Source organism: Scyliorhinus canicula, chromosome 14 (assembly GCF_902713615.1).
Source record: "Scyliorhinus canicula chromosome 14, sScyCan1.1, whole genome shotgun sequence".
Taxonomy (NCBI): domain Eukaryota; kingdom Metazoa; phylum Chordata; class Chondrichthyes; order Carcharhiniformes; family Scyliorhinidae; genus Scyliorhinus; species Scyliorhinus canicula.
In genome coordinates, this window is record NC_052159.1 from 46,344,667 (window position 1) to 46,369,528 (window position 24,862).

The 24,862-nt window shown below is 46.6% G+C and overlaps 1 protein-coding gene and 1 long non-coding RNA gene across 2 annotated transcripts in view; one reads left to right on the forward strand and one right to left on the reverse strand.

Annotated features, from left to right (window-relative positions):
• Positions 1-7,478, reverse strand: part of LOC119977165 (proteasome maturation protein) — a 29,366-nt gene extending 21,888 nt beyond the window's left edge. The window contains exons 1-2 of the mRNA XM_038817828.1: positions 7,246-7,478; positions 4,672-4,772 (exon numbers count right to left, since the gene is read on the reverse strand). Of these exons, the coding sequence (XP_038673756.1) occupies positions 4,672-4,772; positions 7,246-7,248 (104 nt within the window). The 5' untranslated portion in view covers positions 7,249-7,478. The remainder of the gene's footprint in view (positions 1-4,671; positions 4,773-7,245) is intronic.
• LOC119977167 lies at positions 7,319-16,349 on the forward strand. The gene is made up of 2 exons (XR_005463129.1): positions 7,319-7,444; positions 14,815-16,349. It is a non-coding gene; the product is annotated as an uncharacterized LOC119977167 (long non-coding RNA).
• Positions 16,350-24,862: the final 8,513 nt, after the last annotated feature.

A 24,862-nucleotide genomic window follows, 5' to 3' on the forward strand; every position in this document is an offset into this window, starting at 1 on the left:
TGTACAATCTCTGCATGACAGATGTTACTATTCTAAAATAATCTTAATCCTGAAATACAAAGAATAAATAAATGACAAAAATAGGCAACATTGAGACATGGAGTTCTTTGCATTCATTTAATACAAACAAATGAGTGGTAATAAGCTAGTAATAGGCAAAACAAAATGTAGTTGCATCAATATTGCCTACGTTCCAAGAACAAATAAATTTCAATGGGTGGTTAAGTCAGTACTTATAAAAAAGAATCATGGGTTGCAGGTTTAAATATCAAAACTCTCTGTTCCATCTTTTCAATTCAAACAATTCCTGCTAGCTTGAATTATATCTCACAACTAGAGAGTAGATTTGCAAGTTTTATTCCAAACACAGGACTCTAATGGAGTACTTGCAGCAACTGAACTCTAATCAGCTTTTGATGCCACACCACTGTAAATATCTGGAATTAAAAATCATCCTTCATGACTCTGACAGTGGAAGATTTTCCGCCCTTGTCTTTTCTGCACCTTTGACCACACTACACTCTCCAATGCCTTTCTTTCATTATCAAGCTCAGTAGAACTGTCCTGTTTAGTTCCATTCTTGCCTATTTTGTAGCCAGAGCACCTTTCTGCCCCCACAAGACTGCAGGATGCCATAAGGATCTGTTCTTGATCATCTCACCTTGCAGCTGTTTGCACCTGTAGACATAAAGAAGACCAAAGCCACTATCCTCAGCTCTCATCACCGAATCATTTTCCCGCCCAATCACGGACTTACGTTGAAACAGTTTACGATCTTTTTTTATAAAAAGATTTTTTATTCAAATCTTCAGCATTTGTACAACAATACACAAGCCCCGAGCTCCCCTGCACTCCTCGACAGCAACCAGGTCCTCAAAATGTAAAACAAATAAGTCCTATCTCTGGTGGAACCCCTCATCTACCCCTCAGAGCAAATTTCACCTTCTCCAGATACAGGAACTCCATTAAGTCCCCCAGACACACCGATGCTCTGGGGGAAGAAACTGACCTCCACCCCAACAGAATCCGGCTGCAAGCAATCAATGAGGCGAAGGCCAAAACATCTGCCCCCACTCCCGTCTGCAACTCCATCAGGTCTGACATCCCGAATATGACCCCAGAGGACACCGCTCCAAATTCACATGCTGAAAAACAATCCCCAATATTTCTCCAACTTTGGGCAGGACCAGGACATATGGACATGATTGGCTGGGTCTCTCCCACACTGCTCTCAACTATCCTCCACTAACTCAAAAAGCTGGATCATCCTTGCCTTCATTAAGTGCGCCCTATACACCACCTTTAACTGAATCAAACCCAGCCTCGCACGAGGTCGGGGCATTACCCCTTTGCAGCACTTTGCACTATAATCCTTCTTCCAGCCCCAGCTCTAAGTCTTCCTCCCACTTGGCCTTAAATCCCCCCCCCCCGACAGCACCTCCTCTAACAATGAGAACGGTGCCACCGGGAAGCTCGGGAAAACCTTTCTTGCAAAACTCCGCACTTCCATATACCGGACGCCTTCTTCCAGATCTCCCCTCCAGAAACAGATCCTTCATCTCTTTTATCCCTTTCTCTGCCCATCCGTGGAACTTCACATCCATCCTCCCTAGCTCGAATCTATGATTCCCTCTTATTGGCATCACCCTTGACCCTGCCCTCAACTTGAAGTGCTGCCAAACTTTCCCCCAAATCTTCAGCGTGGCTACCACAACATGATCACCCGAATACTTCCCCAGGGTGAACGATAGTGGTGCCGCTGCCAGCGCCCGCAACCTCGACTCATTACAAGAACCCGCCTCTCTCCGCACCCACAAAGCTCCTGTCTGCTTACTCCAGAGCCACACCTTCTCCACATTCTCCGCCCAGTAAAAGTGCGACAAGTTCGGAAGGGCCAAGCTCCTCGACTGCCGCCCCCTTTGGAGCACCGGCTTCCTTATTCTACCTACCATCCTTCTCCACACAAACGATGAGACCAGCCTGTCCACCCTTCAAAAGAATGACTTTGGCAAAAAGAGCAACAGACACTGGAACAGAAACTGTGGCAAAAAAAATAATTCTTACTACCTGCACCTAGCCTGCCAACGACAAAGGGAGACTGTCCCATCTCACCAAGTCCTCCTTCAGCCTCCCCACCAAGCGCTGAAATTTAACTTACAAAGTTGTGCCCAGTCCAACTGTTTACAAGCTTAGTACTGTATTCAACCTTAAGCAGAACCTCTGAACCTATACCCTCATCATCACAAAGATGATTATGTTCTTTCTGGAACACTGCCAGCCTCTGTCCCAGCCACCTGCTCTTAACTCGATTCCATTTCTTTATCACTGCCAGACGTTATTCCAATGGTATTTTCCAGGAAAAGGACACTGCCAGTGTATGGAACAGGACAGATTTAGAGGGAGATGGTTGTGTAGTGGTTGTATTATTGGACTACTAATCCAGAGGTTCGGGTGAATGCTCTGGGGACATGGATTCAAATCCCACCACGGCAGCCGATAGAAATTAAATTGAAAGCTGTTCTCAGCAATAGTGACCACGAAACTATTGTTGAACCCTTCTGGTTCACTGATGACCTTCAGGGAAAGAAATCTGATTTCCATACCCAGTCCGGCCTACGTGTAACACCAAATCCACCACAATGGAAGCCCCGGGTCCGAATTGACCCTGCAAGCCATTCATCTCAAGGGCAATAGTGTGGCGACCAGAACTGCACACAGTATTGTATCATAATCTCCATATTCTTATATTCTATGCCTCAGCTAATAAAACCAAGTATTCCATTAATCTGGCCTTTTAATCACCTTATCTATCTGTCCTGCTGCCTTCAGGGGTCTTTGGATGCGTACCCCAAGGTCCATCTGGTCCTCTGTACTTCCTGGCATCCTACCGTTCATTGTGTATTCCTGTCCCTTGCTAGTCTCCTCAAAAAAAAAATCCTTGAACCCATCATTCTTTCTTGTCCAATTTTTGAATATGTTTCTGCATCCCACATTGGTACCCATCTTTCCCAGAACTCCATTTCTGGATCCCTACAATCAAGTTACCACCCCTGCCACTGTACCAAAACAGCTCTCAAAATCAAAAATGACATCCTATTTGACTGTGAGAAAGATAAAGCATTCACCTCATCCTTCTCGACCTGCCTTTGGTACGATTGACCATGTTATCGTTCAACATCTTTGACTACTTAGACCTCATACCATTCTTATCTAATTGTAACCAGAACATCAATTGCAGTGGCTTCTATTCCTGCTCCTGAACCATAATCTCTGGTGATCCCCAGGGATCTATCCTTAGCACCCCCCCTATTTCTCATTTAGATACTGCTTCTCGAAAGCACATTTAGCTTTTACGTGAACTGTTGACACACAGCTCACTACCAGTTCTCTGACTCCTTCGTTATTGCTAAATTATCAAACAGAGTCAAATGTACAATCTTCTGATGCGTAGTTAGACACATTATCCATTACACCACTGAGTCAGTCAGTAAGCCGGTGGTATTCCCAATTGGTCTCCCTCCACGTATGCACAGGCTCTGCACTCCCCAAAGCTTTCTCAGACTAGTACAGTCATAGATAAAAGTGTGTGCTTAAGTAGAATGGTCAGTGGGGTCATGCCTGGCAAGGTGGGCTGCCCTGTACTATTTGTGTCTGTCCAGGGGTTGTTGTAACTTGCTGGCTCTAAATTACATAAAGGCTTTCCAAAGAATTGAACCCATGATCGGCCATTTACGTCACAGGAATGTCACATGTATAAATGGAGGAACAGGAATTTTGTCCAAATAAATAGTAGGAAAACTGAGCACTCCAGGCTGTTTCCTAGCTACTAATGACATCCCTCTCCTTGGCAACAATCTGAGACTTACCCAGTCTGTTCTCAACCCCGGATCATTTTTGACCGAGAATAACTTTCACATTACAGATTTGGGATATCACTGAGACCACCTATTTCCACCTCTGTAATATCACCCGACTTCGCCTTCCCAAGTTAATCTGCTGTTGAAACCCTGGCTCATGCCTTTTGTTACCTCTAGTTTTAACTATTGCAACTTACTCATGGCTGGTCTCCCATTCTATCGTCGGTAAACCTGAGTCCAAAACTCTGCTGCCTGTATCTCAACTCACAGCAAGTACCCTGTTCTCACTGGCCTACACTAGATGAAGGTCTAGATGACATAAGGAGGCTACAAAAAGATATAGATAGGCTCAGTAAGTGGACAAAGATCTGGCCACTGGGACATAATGAGGGAAAATGTGAAATTATCAATTTTGGCAGGAAGAATAATAGAGAAACATTATCTATATAGTGAGAGATTGCACAGAACTGAGGTGCAGAGGGATCTGGTTGTCCTTGTGCATGAACTGCAAAAGGCAATAACAGTAACGGCTGAACTCCATGATCATGCCACAGAATAACTCTGTCCCTAGATTCTCACAAAACATACATTGGCAAAGAGCAGAGAACAGGAAGACAAACCAGTCAGTAATGTTGTCAACTTGGAGGAAAAAAATGCTTAGACAAACAAGCTGGTCTAGGTATTTAACAGAACTTCCCACCAAGTTATTTGTTTTGAAATACTTAACTATGTCATACTACAATTCTGAGTAATTTTAGTATTATTCAACAATAATTTCAGCAATCAATATCCATACAAGCTATACAATACTTACCCTCGACGCAAAGTATCATGCACACCATAGGGTCCTGCATGAGGAGCAAGTTCACCAACAGGAACACTGTCCTTCAGCTGGGATTTAAGTCCTCTGGTATACTGTAACAACAATATTACAAATGCCTAAAAAGTGGGCTTCATTTGCAAATATCATATAGCTTACAACAGCGAAATGTTATGCAACTGTTTAGTCTTCCTGTAGTGCATTCCATTTTTAGAAGAGATCTGTTGCCAATATGCTAATCTTGGGGTGCAAATAAATGGAACTTAATGTTCTTAGAGCAGCCAGCAATAGCTGCTCTTGGCACAATACAAACCATGCTCAATTTATTCATGGTCCAACTCACAAGGATACCCAATTGCAAATGCACTTGATTGTAAAGATTTTTGATCCAGTTGATATTAAACTGACAATTCAAATACACTTTTCAACTCAAACTTGCATATTTTACCTTGAAAGGAGGCCTTTTAAAATATGCATGTGACTTTATCATAAAGGTCACTACAGATGATGTCACATCAACATATAAATGATACCCATATCCTTAAACTTTTGGTATCACAATTCACAGAATAATACCCCACCAATATAGAATTGAAATCTCAATAGAGAATGTCAGTCATGTTGTTCATCAGATATTCCATGTTATATTGCAAGTACTGTAGCATCATAAAATATATCAGATATGTGTAGCAAGCTCACCCTTGAATCAGACAATACAAGACCAAAAGATCTAGATGTAGTGTAGAACTGTCATGGGCAATTAAGGATGGGCAATAAATGCTGGCCATACCGACGACGGCCATTGCTCGTGAATGAATAAAAAGTGCCATCATTTGGAAGAGACATTAAACAAAGGTTCCATTAAAAAAAAATTAATTTGCACGATGCAGACGTTGCTGGTTAGGCCAGCATTTAGTGCCCATCGCTCGTTGCCCTTCAGAAGGCAGAGGTGAGTTGCCTTCTTGAACAAGTACAGTCCTTGAGGTGTAGGTACACCCAAAATGCTGTTAGGGAGGGAGTTTCAGGATTTTGATCTAGCAACAATGAAGGAACTACAATATATTTAGTAATCGGGGTGGCGAATGACTTGGAGGGCAACCTCCTGGTGGTGGGGTTCCCAGGTATCTGCTGCTCTTGTCCTTCTAGATGGTTGTGGGGTTGAAAGGTGCTGCCTAAGGAACTTTGGCGAGTTCATGCAGTGCATCTTGTAGATGGTACGCACACTCGCCACTGTTCGGCAGTGGAGGGATTGTCTCAGTTGAAATTTTTTCTCATTGAAGGGCAGTTCTAACCAGCATTTATTTCTCAAACAACATCACTACAAAAATAATTAGTATTTGCCAATGCCTCATGGCTTTGTGCACAGCACTATTTCCTATATTACAAAAGTGATTGGCGGCACGGTATTAGTGGTTAGCACTGTTGCTTCACACACCAGGGTCGCAGGTTCAATTCCCAGCTTGGGTCACTGACTGTGTGGAATCTGCACGTTCTGCCTCTGCCTGCGTGGGTTTCCTCCGAGTGCTCCAATTTCCTCCCACGAGTCCCAAAAGACATGCTGTTAGGTAATTTGGACATTCTGAATTCTCCCTCTGTGTATTTGAACAGGCGCCGGCCGGGGTGTGGCGACTAGGGGATTTTCACAGTTGGGACGGAACAGCCAATAGCTTACATGTCCAGAACCCTGCCTGGCGCAGAGCACCACTATGCAGAAATTGAGAAGGAAGAACTGGCCATGATATTCCCAGTAAAGAAGTCCCACCAGTATGTATATGGGCATCATTTCACATGGTCTCAAAAGAGGTGCTGTTAGGTAATTTGGACATTCTGAATTCTCTTTGTGTACCTGAACAGGCGCCGGAATGTGGCGACTATGGGCTTTTCCCAGTACCTTTATTGCAGTATTAATGTATGCCTACTTGTGACAATAAAGATTATTCTTGTAAAATAAAGTCATCAGGCGATAAAGTTGCATGAATTTCTCCGAGGTTTTGAAAGGGGTTGGATAAAAAGGTTTGTCTTCAACAGCAGTAGTCCCTTTCAAAAGGGCCGTGGGTGGCTGAAAAAGAAAACGTGCCCAGCTGCTTTTCGTGAATGCCGTTGAAGCAAAGCGGGACTGAAACCCAATGCAATGAAAGTTTGCACTGCTCACTTTAATGTGCTGCTTTATAAAAACCCACTGATGAGAAGTTTCACTTTCGGTGGCGGCCTCTCGACTCCAGAAGGAATCGTCAAGTAAATGAGGCCGTTTGATGGGAATCAGTCCCGGAGGTTGTTCCACGCTGCCGGGCGCACGGCGTCAGCCGCTTGAAGAGAAAGCGGTGCCGGGACCCCGCAGCCCGCCCGGGGGGCCCGCAGCCGGCCCGCCCGGGAGACCGCAGCCGGTCGGCCCGCCCGCCCGTGGGCCCCGCAGCCAGTGACTAATCAAAATTGAAACCCGCCCGCTCCGGAACCGGCCTCCCGCCGTCCACCAGGCACCGCCCGGTCGGCCCTCCCGCCGGCTCCGGGCGGCCCAGATAGCTCGCCCAGGCCCCAGTACCGCTCCCCCTCGGCAACTCCGCTTCTCACCATCTCCAATGCCCGGCTTTCACCCTCCGTCTCCACTCAGCGACAACTTCCGACCAGGTGATCACCCCCCCGACGCCACTTCCGGCGGCTGCTCCCCGCTGATCAAACCCGGGGAAGAGGAAAGGCCCAGTTGATAAACTGCCCCAAACTTGCAGTATGCGTATCTCGGCCTTTTGGTTAAGATCAAGCCCAAAATGAGGTGCGATGTCTTTTCTCGTCAGCTCGGATCTTGTATGTCTCCCTTGTGGAGACCATGAGTTGAATTTGAATTGTTTTTTGGAGCAAGCAATGAGATGGATTGAGGGCTTCCCCTGTCCACTCTGCTCATTGGCCGTGTTACTTTGAGAATGAAGTAAAAACTTAAATTAAATACACTTCCGGGAAGGAAAAGTCAAATTATTCCCCCTCCCCATAACCTCCCTCCCCCCCCACCACCCCAGTAACCACCCCCCCCCCCCACCACCCCAGTAACCACCCCCCCCACCACCCCAGTAACCACCCCCCCCCCACCACCCCAGTAACCACCCCCCCCCAACATTTTTATAATAAGTTACTCAAATGAAGTTTTAAAATTCTAATGAAATTTGTTATATAAACTAGTTAATTTTCTTCAAGATGAACCAATCAGAAGACAGATGATGACATAGAAAGCTCTCACATTCAATTTCTGTACACAATGACGTGATTCAGTTTCCCAGTCTAATTGAACTCAGAACTAAGTTGGGTTATGTATATTGTAGAAATATTGAAAATAGAAGCAAGAGTTGGCCATTCAGCCCTTTGAGGCTGCGGCACCATTCAATATGATCATTGGCTGATCCTCCATCTCAACGCCATACTCCCAGTCTTTCCCCATACTCCATGATGCCTTTAGCGTCTAAAAATTATCTATTTCCTTCTTAACTATATTCAGTGACTTGGCCTCTACAGCTTTCTGTGGTAGAGAATTCCACAAGTTCACCACCTTTCCAGTGAAGAAGTTTCTCCTCATCTCAGTTCTAAATGGCCTACCCCGTTTCCTGAGACTGTGACCCCTTGTTCTAGACCTCCCCAGCTGGAGGAAACAACCCTGCATCTAGTCTGTCCAGCCCTGTTAGAATTTTATATGTTTCAATGAGATCCCCTCATTCTTCTGAATTCCAGTGAATACAGGCCCAGTCGATCCAATCCTCATACAAAAATCCTGTCATCCCAGGAATCAGTCTGGTGAACATTCGCTGCACTCTCTCTATGGCAAGTATATCCTTTTTTAGATAAGGAGACCAAATCTACACACAGTACATCAGGTGTAGTTTCACCAAGGCCCTGTACAGCTGCAGTAAAACATCCTTGCTCCTGTATTCAAGTCCTCTTGCAATGAAGGCCAACATTCCATTTGCCTTCCTAACTGCTTGCTGCCCCTACATGCTTGCTTTCAGTGATTGGTGTACTAGGACACCCAGGTCTCTTTGTACGTCAACATTTCTCAATCTATCACCTTTTGAATAATACTCTATCATTCTGTTTATCCATCAGAAGTGGATAACTTCACATTATCCACGTTATACTGCATCTGTCGTGTATTTGCCCACTCACTCAACTTGTCTAAATCACCTTACATTTAAGTTACATTTCAGCAAACCTGGAAATATTACATTTAGTTCCCTTACTAAATCATTGATGTATATTGTGAATAGCTGGGGCGCAAGCATGATCCCTGTAGGACTACACTTGTCACTGTCTGCCACTTTGAAAAAGATCCATTTATTCCGACTCTCTTTTTCCTGTCTGGTAACGAATTCTCAATCCATGTCAATATATTACCCTCAATCCCATTTGCTTTAATTTTGCAGACTAACCTTTTATGTTGGACTTTATCAAAAGCTTTCTGAAAATTCAAATAAACCACATCAGCTTGTTCACCCGTATTTATTCTACTAGTTACCTCCTCAAAAAACTCTAGTAGGTTTGTCAAATGATTTCCCCTTCATAAATCAATGTTGACTTTGTCTAATCCTATTAATATTTTCTAAATGTCCTGTTATCATGTCTTTTATAATAAACACCAACATTATCCTGAAATAAAAGGACTACATTTTTACCCTCCAATCTGCTTGGACTGTTACAGAATTTTGGAAGATGATGACCAATGCGTCCAGTATTTCCATGGCCACCACCTTAGTACTCTGGGGTGTAGATTATCGGGCACTGGGGGGGGGTTCGGCTTTCAGTCCCACTAATTTCTCCAGCACAATTTTTTTAGTAATACCAGTTTCCTTCAATTCCTCCTTCTCACTAGACCTTTGGTTCCCTAGCATTTCTGAGAAGTTATTTGTGTCTTCCTATGTGAAGACAAAACTAAAGTCGTTGTTTAATTGTTCTGCCATTTCCTTGTTCTCTATTGTAAATTCTTCTGTTTTGGTCTGTAAGTGACCTATGTTTGTCTTCACTAATCTTTTTACATATGTATAGAAGCTTTTGCAGTATGATTTTATGTGACATGAAAGCTTACTGTCATACTATATTTTGCTCCTATTAATCAATCTTTGTCCTCTTTTGCTGAACTTCTCCCATACCTCAGGCTTGCTACTTTTGCGAGCAATTTTATATGACTCCTCTTTGGATCTAATATTATCCTTAGATTTAGGCACCTAGTTTCAAATCAGAGTTCTTCACTTTCCATCCTAATGAAGAATTCTATCACGTTATAGTCACTGTTCCCTAAGGGCACAGCATATTATTTATTAATCCTTTCTCACTGCATATTACCCAATCCAGGATAGCATATTCCCTCGTCGATTCCTTGACAAACTATCTGGTATGCACTCCAGCAATTTATCCGCCACAGTATTATTGCTAATTTTGTTAGCCTAATCTATACATATATTAAAATCACCCATGAATACTGTAGCACCCATGCATCTCTAATTTCCTGCTTAATGCTAGCCCCTACCTTACCATAACTGTTTGGAGGCGAATAAACAACTCCCACTAATGTTTTCCACCCAGATTGGCACATGTAGATTTTCTGAGCCAATATTCTTTATCACTTGCACTGATTTCATCCTTCACTAACAATGCCATCCTATCTGTTTTTATTTTTTGCCTGTCCTTCCTAAATATCAGATACATGCCACACTAATTATATCTGCTAGGATATGACAGTGGAAAATGGACAGATGGTTTAGGGCAGGTAATGTTAAGAATAATGCATAGGGTGAAAGAAAGATTTACATTTATATAGTGTTTTTAATGACCATTAGATGTTTCAAGCACTTTACGGCTGACAAAATATTTTTGTAGTATAGTCACTGATGTAATATAGGAAATGTACCAGGAATGTGGAAAAATGAAATTTGACTTGCCAGTAATTTATATCAGGCGCAAATAGGATTTATATTAAAGAAACGTAAATATGACAAAAAGTGTACTGAAATAAGGTTTACTTGTACTGGAGCCAGTGAAAACCCTCAGTCTGTATTATATGTTGAAGTTCTGACGAAGCCATCTCTTCTATTGCAGACACTAGGAAAGAAAACCTGAACAACACAATAATTAGAAGCCAAAATTTTTCAAATACAAGTGGCCCCTGTTTAAAGTATGTTGTAATAGCGGATTTCTGTTTTAGTGCAGTTAGTAAATTAGGGAAGTTCCCCAATAATGTTGCCGCTATTTTATTTTTATTTCTTAAAATCATACTGTTGTGTCCCTCCCTAACTACTCAGTCACCACATCTTCCGCTTCCTGCCTCCATCCCCAATCGTCCCACTCACTTTCTTCCTCTCATGCTCACCTACCTTCCCATTCGCCGCTTCCTTCCCCAACTCTCCCACTCACCGCTTCCCGCAAAAGCCTTCCTGCTCATTGCCTCCTTCACACTCCATATAATTCATAGATTCCCGAAAGTGCAGATTTGGCCCATCGAGTCTGCACTAACCCTCTCAAAGAGCATCTACCTATGCCCACTCCCCTGCACTATCTCCGTAACCCTGCACAACTGTGGGAGGAAACCAGAGCATTTGGAGGAAGCCCACACAGACACTGGGAGAACCCGGGTCTCTAATGCTGTGAGGCAGCAGTGCAAACCTCTGTGCTACCTTGCTGCTCTCTCCTGACTGTCACTCACCGCCTCTCCTGACGAGTTGACACTTCCGCTTGCCAATTTACCTGCTCAACGACCATCCCACTTGCTGCCTCTCCTACAACACCATTTCTTCTGTTCGTCAATCCTTCCACTCACTGTCAGAGGGAGGGTTGGCAAACAGGCAGGGTGGGGAAAGGGGGACAAGCTGGAAGATCGACAAGCAGGAGAGGGATTTTCGTAAATTGAGGTGTCATGGAAGGAGGCAGTGAGTGCTATAATTGGTAAGTGTGGGTCAGGGAGCAGGAGAGTCAGAAAGGGAAGCAGAGAGACGGAGCATTAGCGAGTGGGAGGGCTGGAGGTTGGGAAGGGAAGCGCGAGCTGCAGAGTCAAGGAGAGAAGCGGCAAGTGGGAGGGAAGGGTTGAGCAGGAGGGAAGTGACAAGCGGGAGGGTCGGAGAGGAAAGCAGCGAGTGGGAGGGATGGGGTGTGAACCGGCGAGTGGTACGGACGGGGAGGGAAGCGATAAGTGGGAGGGACAGGGTGTGAACTGGTGAGTGGGAGGGTTGTGGAGGAAAGTGGCTAGTGGGAGGGATGGGGTGTGAACCGGCGAATGGGAGGATTGGGGAGGGTAGCGGCGAGTGGGAAGGTTGGTGAGTGGAATGGCTGGGGGAATATGTCGAAAGGGAGAGGCAGCGAGCTGAAGAGACAGTTACCAATGAGCAAGAGGTAAGTTGAAATGGTTTGTAAGAGTTCATAAAATGATTTGGGGCCAGTTAAGTTCAAGAGAGCCAATGAGTTTAAAAAAAAATAATTTTTATTGGTTTCAAATTTATTAATAACAACATTGCATGGGATATCACATAACAATAAAGAGAAATCTAGAAAGTGGGTATGCAAAAAGAAAAAATAAACAGTTATGCAAACAAAGGTAAAATTTATTCAGATATGGGGCCCTTAATTTTTGGCCGCTGGTGATCGGTTGCAACAACCGTTTGTGTTGATTATATACATGTTCCCTCCTAGTATTAAAACGTACCAGGGACATGTTTGGTGCCAACTGGGTGTATCTTGGTGTTGTAGTTGTGGTTGCCTCCGTGCATTTCCTTACCCCATGTCCCCTCTGGCTCCTGTGCCCTGTGTTCAGATTGGTGTCCACCTCTTTGTTTCTTCCTATCTCCCCTGCATTCGCCCCCTCCCTTTCTTTTCTCCTGTTATCCGTTTCGATACTTCCTTCACCTCCCTTATTAATTGCTCGTCACAACCAAGTCTTAGAACAGGCTGGTGAATAGTTTCCGCGCAATGTTAAAGCCTTCCTCCGATCCTCTGCTGGTGTTTTTTTTTAAATTTAAGGTATTGTGCCAAGTTGGACAGCCAATCTGCGGCCTTGGGTGGCACTGCTGATCTCCAGCAAACACGAATCTTCGGCGGGCGATCAGGGAAGCAAAGGCAAGGGCATCTGCCCCAGTCCCTGTAAAGGTTTCTAGATATCCTGATACCCTGAAGACGGCCACTAGAGGGCATGGCTCCACCCTCATCTCCACAACCTTGGATATGGCATCGAAAAAGGCGGTCCACCACTCTAAAGGTCTGGGATAGGACCAGAATATGTTGTTGTTGGTAGCCAGGCCTTCCTGGCGCTGTTTACATTTGTCCTCTACCCCCAGGAAGAATCCGCTCATGCTTGTTCTGGTCAGGTGCGCCCTATGCACCACCTTGAGCTGTGTTGGGCTCAGTCCTGCCCATGAGGAGGTGGTGGAGTTCGCCTTGTGCAGTGCTTCGATCCAGAGCCCTCTCCCTATCTGAGTGCCTAGCTTTTCCTCCTACTTCTCCTGTGTCTCACCCAGTGACCGTACCTCCTCTAGTAGTTGCCCGTACATGTCAGCACAGCTAACCGTCCCCTAATTCAAATGCGGTTAGAAGTCTGTTTAATAGGGAGTGTCCTGGCAGCTGGGGGAAACATTGCTGTCTCTGTGTGGAGGGAGCTCCTTATTTGCATATATCGAAGCTTGTTCCGTTCAGGAGCTGGAGCTTGTCTGTGAGTTCCCTCAGGGTCGCTACTCTGCTGTCCACATAAAGGTCCCCTACCGTCAGTACCCCTTCGTCTTCTTTCCACCTTTTAAAGGAGGCATCCAATGTTGCAGGGGTGAATTTATAGTTCTTGCAGATGGGGGCCATGGCGGACATTGCAACCAGACCAAAGTGACGCCCGAGTTGGTCCCACATCCTCAGCGTTGCCACTACCACTGGGCTTCTTGAGTCCTTGGCTGGAGGTGGTAGGATTGTAGACGTGGCCAGTACTCGTAGGGATGTCCCAGCTTTCCGAGCATCTGCGCAATGTATAAGGTCGGGTTTCTGCCCTTTGTTCCCTCTGGTAGCCTGATAATCCTTATGTTCTGACGACAAGACCTGTTCTGATCCTCCACCTTCCCCTTGAGCGCTCCCTGAGTTGTTACCAACCTTGCAACTTATACCTCGATAGCGGTGAGTCGATCACTTTGGTCAGTGGATGCTCTCTCCCGGCCCAAGACCATCACTTCCTGAGTCTCTAGTCTCCGCTTCTTCCTTACCAGTCCCTCCTTGATGGGGGCTAGGGGATCTCAATGGCCGACCTCATAACCACCAAGAGGTTCTCCTTATTGGAGTCCCTGTGCTTTTGGAGCTCTGTTGATAGGAGCTCCATCCACTGCTCTGTCAGTGGGTGGGATGCCGTTTGCGATGGTGAACCCGCTCAGTCCGCCATGCTCCCAGAGGACTGGGTCTTCCTCTCCCGGTTTTTACAGTTGCCGTTTTACCGGGTCCATGGCTGATTTGCAGGCATTTCCTCTGATGGCTGTTAGTTCAGGATGAAGGTGTTTTTGTTATTTTAGTGTCTGATTTATGGGCTAAAAGGGCTAAGTTGAAGATCCCAATGGAGAGCCACCTTTAGTGCGACTGCTCAGTACATCACCACCACCAAAGTCCATAGCCAATTAGATTTAAATGTACCTGTGTTACAGATGGTGGGGGGGGGGGGGGGGGGGGGGGGGTTACTCACCTGTCCACAGCTATGGAGGCAGTATGTTTTTTAAAAAGTGTTTTAATTCCAGAGTGCTTTAATTGTCAGGAGCAGGTAAGTGTCAGATTGTTCAAAATTTCTAAGAAAAATAAATATTGCTCAACATCCCAATATATGCAACAGCACCACACGCATATTCAGAGATACACACATTCTTAGGATAAGATAGCAAGTTAGATGGAAAGAGGAGGGAACGGTTCCTGTGGAATGCTGACGAGGGAGTGAGGGGAGGATGTGTTTTGTGGTAGCATTGTGCTGGAGCTCTTCATAAGCGACACGGGGTGACGAAAGTTATGCCCCTAACCACAAGTATTATAAGACACAATAACCAGAAGGAATAAAATCTGCACAAATCACGTTTGTCATTATTCACTCAAAATTACCTTACCAACACAGAATAAGGATAATCTATTGTACAGGCCGTCACACTCACATTTCACACTTCCCTACAGGAAAAAAGTCAACTACATGATCAACAGGGAGTCACAATCAAGGTTCTTGAAGAATCGCAAGGTAGATTTCAGGATAAAGACGTCTTCCCTGTCATACGAGAAGGCAAAAGATAAGGCAGGATCAACAAACACTCTCCAGGATCTCTGCAGGATTCCTTCAAACGAAGCACAGGAAATCATTCCTTCTACATACCATCTCAACGACGCCCAGGAGGTTCCTGGACAGGGGTAATGAGATGACCTGCTCGCCCACCTCCAACTCCTTACGATGAACATCAAAAATGGGGCGATATAGGACCAGTGATCGGGTGGCCCTTCTGACCTTGGTCTCGCAGACAGGATATGTTGTACTCCATTGACTGTGATGCACCCAGCCCCAACACCAAGATTACCAAAGCATGGAAGCCAATTCTTGAACTCAGTCAGGAACTGATCTTTCATCTCTCGCCAGGGCAGGGCTCAGGAGGTCATCTCGCCCGGACCTCATCTCCTGATCCCGTCAGGATACCAGACACACCATGCAGCAGGATTTTGATGACACAAAAGCGGCCCCTGACCAGCGACAATGTTCTTTTTAATGCAATAACCCTCTCATCCACTTCTACTGCTCTTCTGAAGGCACCCTGCGAGCCTTCGAAGTGAGCTCTGACGACCTGTACTGCAGAGCCGAAATTCTCTGTCAAGGCAATATCTTCAAAGGCAGCCATCGCCCAATGCAGATAGCACCGTCAAGGCGAGAACGTGCTCAGCAACAATTGCACCACTCCAAGCAGTGCCTAACCCCAGCCCACTCCAACCGCCTTGAACAAATTGAGGATTTTAGAATTTTTTGGGGGCTCTTTCTCACAAAAAGACCAATCAGGAACTTCTTGGGATATGTAGCCCAAGAAAAAACAAGTAAGAAATGTGCATCAGGATGAAACAATGGATTAAAAGACGAGCAGAGCCAGGGCTCGCGAAAATGCAACTGCTTCCATGCCCACATCACGTCACCCCCCCCCTCCCCATTACATGATTCTAATGGGCGTGTGATCATCGTTTTGCACATTTTTATTTAGCAATCTTTTTTAGGAATACATTAGGAGGGTAAGCCAAGAGATAGCTGTATAAGTGAGCACAACTAATGGTAAGCGGGACAGTTTTGCTCTCTGCTGCTGACATTAAAGACCCTTGGAATCTTATGCTTATGAGTTAGAGTTGCAAAATCTCAGGAAACATCACACTACAGAAAGGAACTAATAATACCTTTCTAGATATCTATAGACCTGTGCCCCGAATATTCTCAATGACCGAGCCTCCACAGCCCTCTGGGGTAGAGGATTTCAAAGATTTATCACCCTCTGATTGAAGAAATTCCTCTTCACCTCAGTCCTAAACGGCCTCCCTCTTATTCTGAGACTGTGTCCTCTGATTCTAGAACCCCTCCCCCCACACCAGGGGAAACATTCTGCATTTACCCTGTTGGCGCTACCCCAGTTGTGATGTGCGGCATTGTTCGGCAATTGAATAAAAACCTCGCCAGCTTTGTTTCAATGGAACCTGCAGTCTGTTTCTTAATGCCTTGTTTAAACAGCTGGATTGCCCGCTCAGCAAGACCGTTGGAGGATGGATGGTATGGGGCGGTTCGGATCTGTTTTGTCCCATTGGTGTGCATAAACGCCTGGAATTTCCTGCTGGTAAAAGGGTACCATTGTCTGTTATGAGCACCTCTGGGATCCTATGGGTGCGGAAAGATTGGTGCAACTTCTCAACAGTGATTCATGAGGTGGTGGAAGGCATCCATTGCACTTCCAACCACTTTTAGTTGGCATCTATAAGGAGCAAAAACATCCACCCCATGAAGGGCCCGGGGAAGTCGACAATCAGGTGCACCCAAGAGCATCCCGGCCACTCCCAAGAGTGGAGTGAGGCTGACAGAGGGAACTTCTGGTGTTCCTGGCAAGTCGCACATCGCTGCATCATTCACTCGATGTCGCCATCGAGCCCTGTGATGGAACCATCAATTCACCAGACACGTGTTTCCGATGTGAATCTAGGCTTTAATCGACTTACTTCAGAGCCAGCCTGTTACCTGTCGATGAACTCGTAGTGAACTCAGGCTGACTCTGGACACGGGTATTTATACAGCTGCACTAGGGGAGGAGTCAAGGGTGGAGCCCAGTACAAGTTCCTGAGTGCTCCCAGCGCTACTCCCCCTAGTGGTAGGATAGCGCTACTGCGCTTACAAAGACAGTGTAAATTAACATATATATCTATATGACATTCACCCCCTGCAAAAAAATCAAGTCCGGCGGGGGTGGTGGTCTAGTCTATAAAGTCGAATTGTCCGCTGAGATCTGCGGAGCACCGGGGTTGCAGCCTCTTGCGGTGGCTGGATGGGTGTAGTGTGCTGGGGTACGATGGGGGACTCCAGGGAGGGTTGTATCCGAGCTTCATACTCTCCTGGTTCGACTGGGGGCTGGCCGGCGCGGGGGCGCGGAACTGGTGGAGCGAGCTCGTCGACTCAGGAGCGCAAGGGGGCGGCAGCATGGGGTGTAGGGTGAGAGGTCCTTCTGTGGGGGTAGAGGGGGCACTGGATCCGGCGGGTGCCAGATCCCGGAGGGATACAGTGTCCTGACGGCCTTCAGGAAACTCAGCAAATGCGTACTGGGTGTTGGCGTGGAGCAGGCACACCTTCTCAACAAGGGGGTCGGTTTTGTGCGCCCTGACGTGTTTCCTCAGGAGTACGGGGCCCGGCGTCCTCAGCCATGCCAGAAGTGAGACCCCCGTGGTAGCGCCCCTGGAAAAAATGAAGAGCCTCTCGTGAGGGGACTGGTTGGTCACCGTACACAAAAGGGACCTAATAGCGTGGAGCGCGTCTGGGAGGACTTCCTGCCACTGGGAGACTTGGAGCTTTCTAGACCGGAGGGTCAGTAGGACGGTCTTTCAGACCGTCACGTTCTCCCTTTCCACCTGCCCGTTCCCCCGGGGTTGTAGCTGGTAGTCCTGCTCGAGGCAGTCCCTTTTCGAGCAGGTACTGACGCAGCTCATCGCTCATGAAGGACGAACCCCGGTCGCTGTGTACGTAGCTGGGGAAACCAAACAGGGTGAAGATGCTATGCAGGGCCCTAATGACTGTGTGGGAGGTCATGTCGGGGCACGGGATAGCGAATGGGAAACTGGAGAACTCGTCTACGATGTTTAAGAAGTAAACATTCTTGTTAGTTGAGGGGAGTGGCCCTTTGAAATCAATCGAGAGGCGTTCAAAGGGACTAGAAGCCTTGCCCAGGTGGGCCCTGTCTGGTCTAAAGAAGTGCGGTTTGCACTCCGCACAGATCGGCCAGTCCCTGGTGTTGCTCGTTCTGGGTGAGTGTGCTTAACACTCGATTTGTCTCTGTTTCGTTACTTAGCTCTGGAGTCGTCAGGTATCATTAAGATACCGCCACAAGTTTCAAGGTCAAGTTCAAAGCACTAAAACCATACACCAATTAGTAAGTTCAAACAACTGAGTTTATTATAATACAATTATAATACTACCCATGCACACGCTAAGATGATTAAACTATTCCTACCACTAAATAAACCAATACTTATCTCAAAGGGAACTGCCGGATCAGGGGACAAGGCCTCTTGCTCTGCTCTGGTCTGCTGACTTCAGGTTGGTATGGGTTAAAAAGGGGTCAGGAGTGTCTATCTCTGGTAGCGATCGTTATGAGACACTTACTTGCTGGCGGCTGCTGTCCCAAACCTCCTCTCTCTCTGTTAAGGTCTTCTTTGGTAAAAGCTGGTTGAGGGGCTAGTCCAGAAAGGAGGGCTGGTCAAGAAGAACGAACTAAGTGTGGGACATGTCTTTTATAGGTCCTAGGGCTTCGCGCACTTTTGGGTGGACCCCTTTACCTGCTCGGAATCGATTGGGTCTCTTCCCAATCGATTTGTTTGAATCCCCCCAATATTGAGACTATCTCTTGGCTACTGGGTGGGCCTTCAGGTGCTTTGTTTTCGAACCCCGCTGGTGCCGGGGTGTCTGGTTTCCCATACACTGTTGCAATCACTTCTCTATTTGTGTCCATTGTCCCTGGGATCGTTTCATTACTATGTTAACTATCCCGGAGATTCCCTCATTAGTATGCGGAATGTTCGTTTCGGTGCTGTCTGCTCTCTTAGCAGACAGAATACACATTGGCTTGGTGCAGCCTGCTTGTGCTGCAAACATTGTCCATTTTAACCTGCAAGCTTTGCGTTCCTCCATTTTGTATTGAGGGAATGGCCAACTTCGTTGGCTACACTCCCTCCTTGTGATCCTCATGAGAAATCATGAAGGATCACCCAAGTACGGTGTCTTTAGGCCCCCTGACCTCAGCGAGTTCCATGGCTTCTATCCTTTCCTCAACTATGGTAAAAAAAAATTAACTAACAATTTCTGATTGGCGCTATGTCAAAGGGGACATGCATTACCAATTGGAATCGGGAACCTCTAACTATCCTCAATAAACTATTCTCATCTCATATTTAAACATTCTACAACATTCTAAACCCTTAATCATTCACACAACAGCATCATCACATTTCATTTTCTGACTCGGCAGTCGAGCTCAGAACATTATAATACATCCGCAAAAGTCTTTATTTATAGATCATATCAAAATTAAATCCTTTTGTTACATATCAAGGGGTTGGGGGATTGGTGGAATCCGAAAATAGGGGATTGTACTCTGTCCACTGTTGAGGCACGAGAGCGGTGGGCTCTCCTTCTCCATTTCCTCATCCTGAGGGTTTGGACTATAATACAGAGAACTGCAATCACCAAAAGTGATTCTATGACATACGACAAGGAGTACCATGTCAGAAATCTGGTACACCAGGTCGGGGTACTGTTACTATTGACTGGGCTGGGGGTGGTCTGGGTTTGGGAGAAGTTAGCAAACGTTGTACTGTGGGAAAGGGGGTCCGCGTCCACGCGCAACCACACAGATGCCGCAATAGCTAAAAACATAGCAATCGGAGTGCTCTTCATCTTCTCTGTCTACTGCGCTTACAAAGACAGTGTGAATTAACATATATACATCTATATTACAATTCACCACACCCTGGCTAACACACATATTTCCTTGTGAGCATTTTCACTCTGGGAACACCCGGGTGTCCGCTATACAAATCTTACAAGATCGTTCACTGGTCTGGCCTTAGGATGACCACACTGACTCCCCACAGGAGTTCCTGCTGTTTTGCCAGATATGCCTGCAATTCCTCTGGGGATTTCCCTTATAGCCTGCCATGTAGGATGATGTGGTGCAATTTTGCCATGGTGGGGTCACTTTGTGATCACCGGCAGATCTATGTGGCTGTCACTGGTAAGGTGTCCATAAAATTCAATGTAAATATAACTTTGTACACTACTGATGGAGACGGGGACGGGGAGGGGTGCTTACAGGCAGTGGGAGTCAGCTGAAGGCATTTGCATGTGCAATCTGTGCTCTTGGGCGAAGTTCAAAGATGCACTCATAAGTCACCAACAGCCGTGATTATCAGATTCTGGCTGAAGCTATTGGCGGTATCATCTTCTCTTCCTTAAAAAGGCCAAGTAAGGGCTTATAGTTCATGATTAATAATAATAATATCTTTATTGTCACAAGTAGGCTTACACTGCAATGAAGTTACTGTGAAAAGCCCCTAGTCGCCACATTCCGCTGCCTGTTCGGGTACAAAGAGGAAGAATTCAGAATGTCCAAATTACCTAACAGCACGTCTTTCGAGACCATGTGAAATGATGCCCATAGACATACTGGTGGAATTTCTTTACTGGGAATATCATGGCCAGTTCTTCCTCTCAATTTGTGCGTAGTGGTGCTCTGCGCCAGCCAAGGTTCTGGACATGTAAGCTATTGGCCCTTCCGTCCCAACGGTAGGGCAACGCTGCCCTAATGCTGTATGGAGAGGCATCACATGTGATGATGCATAGCTTCAACATATTGTAGTGCGTCAACAGTTCTGATGACAACAATTGCTGCTTCAGTCTGGCAAATGCTTCCACCTACAGCACTTACCATGCCCTAATCTGGTTCTTCTTTAAGATTGTGTACAGGGGTGCCAATAAGGTAGCAAGGTTCAGGATTAACCACCTGTAATAATCGCATTCTCAGATGTCGGGCTCTTGTAATCCTTTACCGGGTTCAACCTGTCTTTATTGACACAGCATCCAAGGTATGTGACCTCTTTTGCCTGAAAGACATACTTGCCCCTCTTCAGTTGGGCACCCACGTTGGAGAACCTTTGGAGGACCTCTTCAGGTTTCCCAGGTATTCCTTCTCAGTGGCTCCGGTAACGAGCACATCGTCCAGGTAGACAGACTTCCTGGGAAGCCCTTGGTGAATATTTTCCATCATCCGCTAGAAAATCCCACCTGCTGATGACATTCCGAATGGAAGCCGGGTATATTCGTACAGTCCTCTGTGGATAACCTATCTAATTCCAACTGAAGGTGCGTATGGCTTACGTCCAGCTTTGTGAATGCGTGATCTCGGTCAACTTTGTGTACACATCTTCTATTTGTGGCATGGGGTATGGGTCAAGTGGGAGGTCCTGGTTACTGTCATCCTATAATCGCCACACAGGCTGATGGACCTGTCCAGCTTCAGCACTGGGGCCACCAGTACTGCCAACTTTGCAAACTGGACCGGGTGTATGATGCCCAACCTCTCGTCTGCTTAGTTCTTCATCCACGTTTGTCAGCGGGACATGACCGCCAGGCCCTGAAATATTTGGGCTGATCCTCTGGGTCAACATTAATTTTTGCTTTGGCCCCCTTTATTTTTCCTAGGCCGTCCTGAAAAACCTCTAGATATTTTCCAAGGACTTCATACAGACCACCAGTACCCATCCAGAAAATCTGTTGCCAGTCCAGATGGAGTCTTTGTAACCAATCACAGCTCAGGAGGCTGGGCCCGAGTCCTTGCAGCACTGCTAGGGGTAGCCTAACCGACTGTTTTATATGGGTAATGAGGGTCACTTTGGTACCGATGATGGTCAATGGTTCCCCAGTGCAGGATACCAATATAGAGATTATGGAAAGTTTCTTACCCGATGATAGAGACAACAATCCTCTGTTGATTTCCATGTCCAAGGGGTGACTGTTGACAAGCCTTATTCTAGTTGGGACCATTTTGGGGGCCGTGATACAGTTTAACTTCATTAGGTCTTCTTCGGGCAGGGCATTTTCAAAGCCCTGGCTCGGGGAGGTTGTGCCATCTGGCCAGGGCAATCCGTTCGCTGTCAATCATGTTGCCACTGCAGTTCCTGCAACCACAAGTGCTCCTATTCGTCCGCCAGGGAGATGGACCATCGACCCGTGGTGGCCCTTGGCCATTGGGTTTACCCATGACACTGTTTCAGTGGTGACTGGGTTACGTGAACCCCATCCTTAGGGGGCGTCACCCTTTTGAACAGGGACCAAAGGTGTACAAACCATAATCCATGGAACCCTGGAGCCCCGAGACCCCTTTTCCCTGTCGTGGGAGAGTGGCAACTCTATAGCCCTTTGTAGATCCAAGGCCGGCTCCACTAACAACTTCCATTGAGTCGCCATATTGTCAATGCCACACACCAAACGATATCTTAACATCTCGGGGAGGGATGGGCCAAAGTTGCAATGTTCAGCTAACTTGCGAAAGCGCGTCAGCAATTCTGCAATTACTGGGCACGAACATGGAGAAGTTGCGGAGCTGGGCCAGAGGCTTGGATTTCAGTGGGTCAGAATGGAGGAGTGTTTGTGTAGGGGGTTGGGATTGAAGGCGCTAGCAACAGCGCCGCTCCCGATGGCCCCGGCAAAATACTCAGGGAGTCGTCAGGAGGATAGCATAGTTGAGAATTTGGAGGCAGTCTCGCCAGCACTTCAGGTTGGGGCAGGGTTAAGGGAAATGCCGATTCGGGGGAATTTGAGCCAGGGAAGTGGGATGGGAATTTTCGGAGATGGGAGGAGAAGGGAGTTAGGGCACTAAAAGATTTGTTTCTTCGGAGTCAGTTTGCAGGATTGACAGAGCTGGGAGCGAAGTATGGACTGGAGCAGGGGGAAATTTTTAGGTACATGCAGGTTTGAGACTTTGCCAAGAAGGAGATACAGAGCTTCCCAGTGGAGGCGGCTTCCACATTGCTGGAGGAGGTGCTGACGACTGGGGGACTGGAGAAATGGGTAGTGTCGGTGGTTTATGGGGCTATTTTGGAAAAGAAAAAAGGACCACGGGAAGGGATCAAAGCAAAGTGGGAGGAAGAGTTGGGAGGGGTTATGGCAGAGGGGTTGTGGTGGGAGGTGTTCTGGAGAGTGAATGCCTCCACCTCGTGTGCGAGGTTGGGGTTGATACAGATGATGGTGGTATATAGAGCACACGTCACAAAGACGAGGATGAGCCGGCTCTTTGAGGGGGTAGAAGATGTGAGTGAACATTGCGTGGGGGAGGGGGGGCAAACCATGTTCATATGTTTTGGTCCTGTCCAAAACTGGAGTACTGGAAGGAAGTTTTTAGGGTAATCTCTAAGGTGGTGCACATGAAACTGGACCCGGGCCCTCGTTGGAAACGGGGGCAGAGGCAGATGCTGTAGCCTTCACCTCGTTGATCGCCCAAAGGCTGATCCTGTTGGGATGGACAGCAACCTCTCCACCCTGTGACTTGGCGGGGTGACCTGCTGGAATTCTTAAGTCTTGAGAAGGTTAAGTTTGAACTGAGGGGAAGGATGGAGAGGTTCTACAATTCATGGGTGTTATTCATTATGTACTTTCAAGAATTGGATGACATCGAACATAGGGGGGGGGGGAGTTGGGGGGTGGGGGTGGGGGGGGGCTGTGTATGTTGATGGTGACTATGGATGATTCCTGATTCCTTTTTTTTAATTTGATGTTTGTGTTGACATGTGGGCTGTTGTTTGGGAGTTTGGTGGGAGGATGGGATTGTTGTTGTTGATATGGGGATTGACATTGCATTTGTTACTGCTTATTGTTGGGTGTAAATTTTGAAGAAAATATGAAAAAGGCGGTGAATAAAAATATTTTTAAAAAAGAAATTCCGTAATCGATTTCCACCGTATTGAACCTCTCCCCGGAATGTCACCGACGGTAAAGGGTCGTGATGATTCGAGATAAGTTCCACGAGTTCCTTCAATGTCCTCGAATCCGGGGCTGCTGGGTAAGTGAGGCTCTTGGTGACACCACTGAATGTCGGGGCCCCGCAGGCAGTCAGGAGTATCCACAAATACCATTTGCCTGGATGAAATACTGCATCCGTTTGGAATACTGTGCCCAGTTTTCTATGCCTGCGTCTAAAGCCTCTAGTCTTCCAAAGAGTGGCATTTTCAAACACCCGCTGACCTCGTTCCCAAGCTACGGTATTCCGGTGTGGTCAGGCTGTCCAGAATCACAGCCGCTGTTTTCCTCGTCACCAGTATAAAAGCTCAGGAGGCCCGAGAAGGTACGGTAAACAGGATTTAATAAACCAACACAAAGTAAATGCAGCAACGTGGCTTCCAGTTCAAAGGTCCCAAAGATCACACTGGTTCCAGTCTAGGTCAGCTTTTAATTGGCGGGATTTACAAGCCCCAGCTGGGTGCCTCTTCGCCCACTAGCGAGGGAGCTCATATTCCATGAGTCGCATGGGGAGGTCAATTAAGGTGTCCCCAAGGGTCTCGTGAGGGTTATTACAAATCTTCATCAGAGAACTTTTAAATTATTTTTTATTTTATTTTTATTTTTCATAAATTTAAAGTACCAATTCTTTTTTTTTCCAATTGAGGGGCATTTAGTATGGCCAATCCACCTACTGTGCACATCTTTGGATTGTAGGGGTGAGCCCCACGTAGACACGGGGAGAATGTGCAAACTCCACACAGACAGTGACCCGGGACCGGGATCAAACCCGGGTCCTCAACGCCATGAGGCAATCCATAGATATAACTAGAAAAGACTTGTTCACATTTGATTTTTGTGTTTGCACCTATTTCGCGCCAAAAAGGGGTTCTGACATTATGACAATGCTTGGGTGTCCTCGATGCTCTTGTTAGCTCCAGAGGGATTTTACGGGAATTC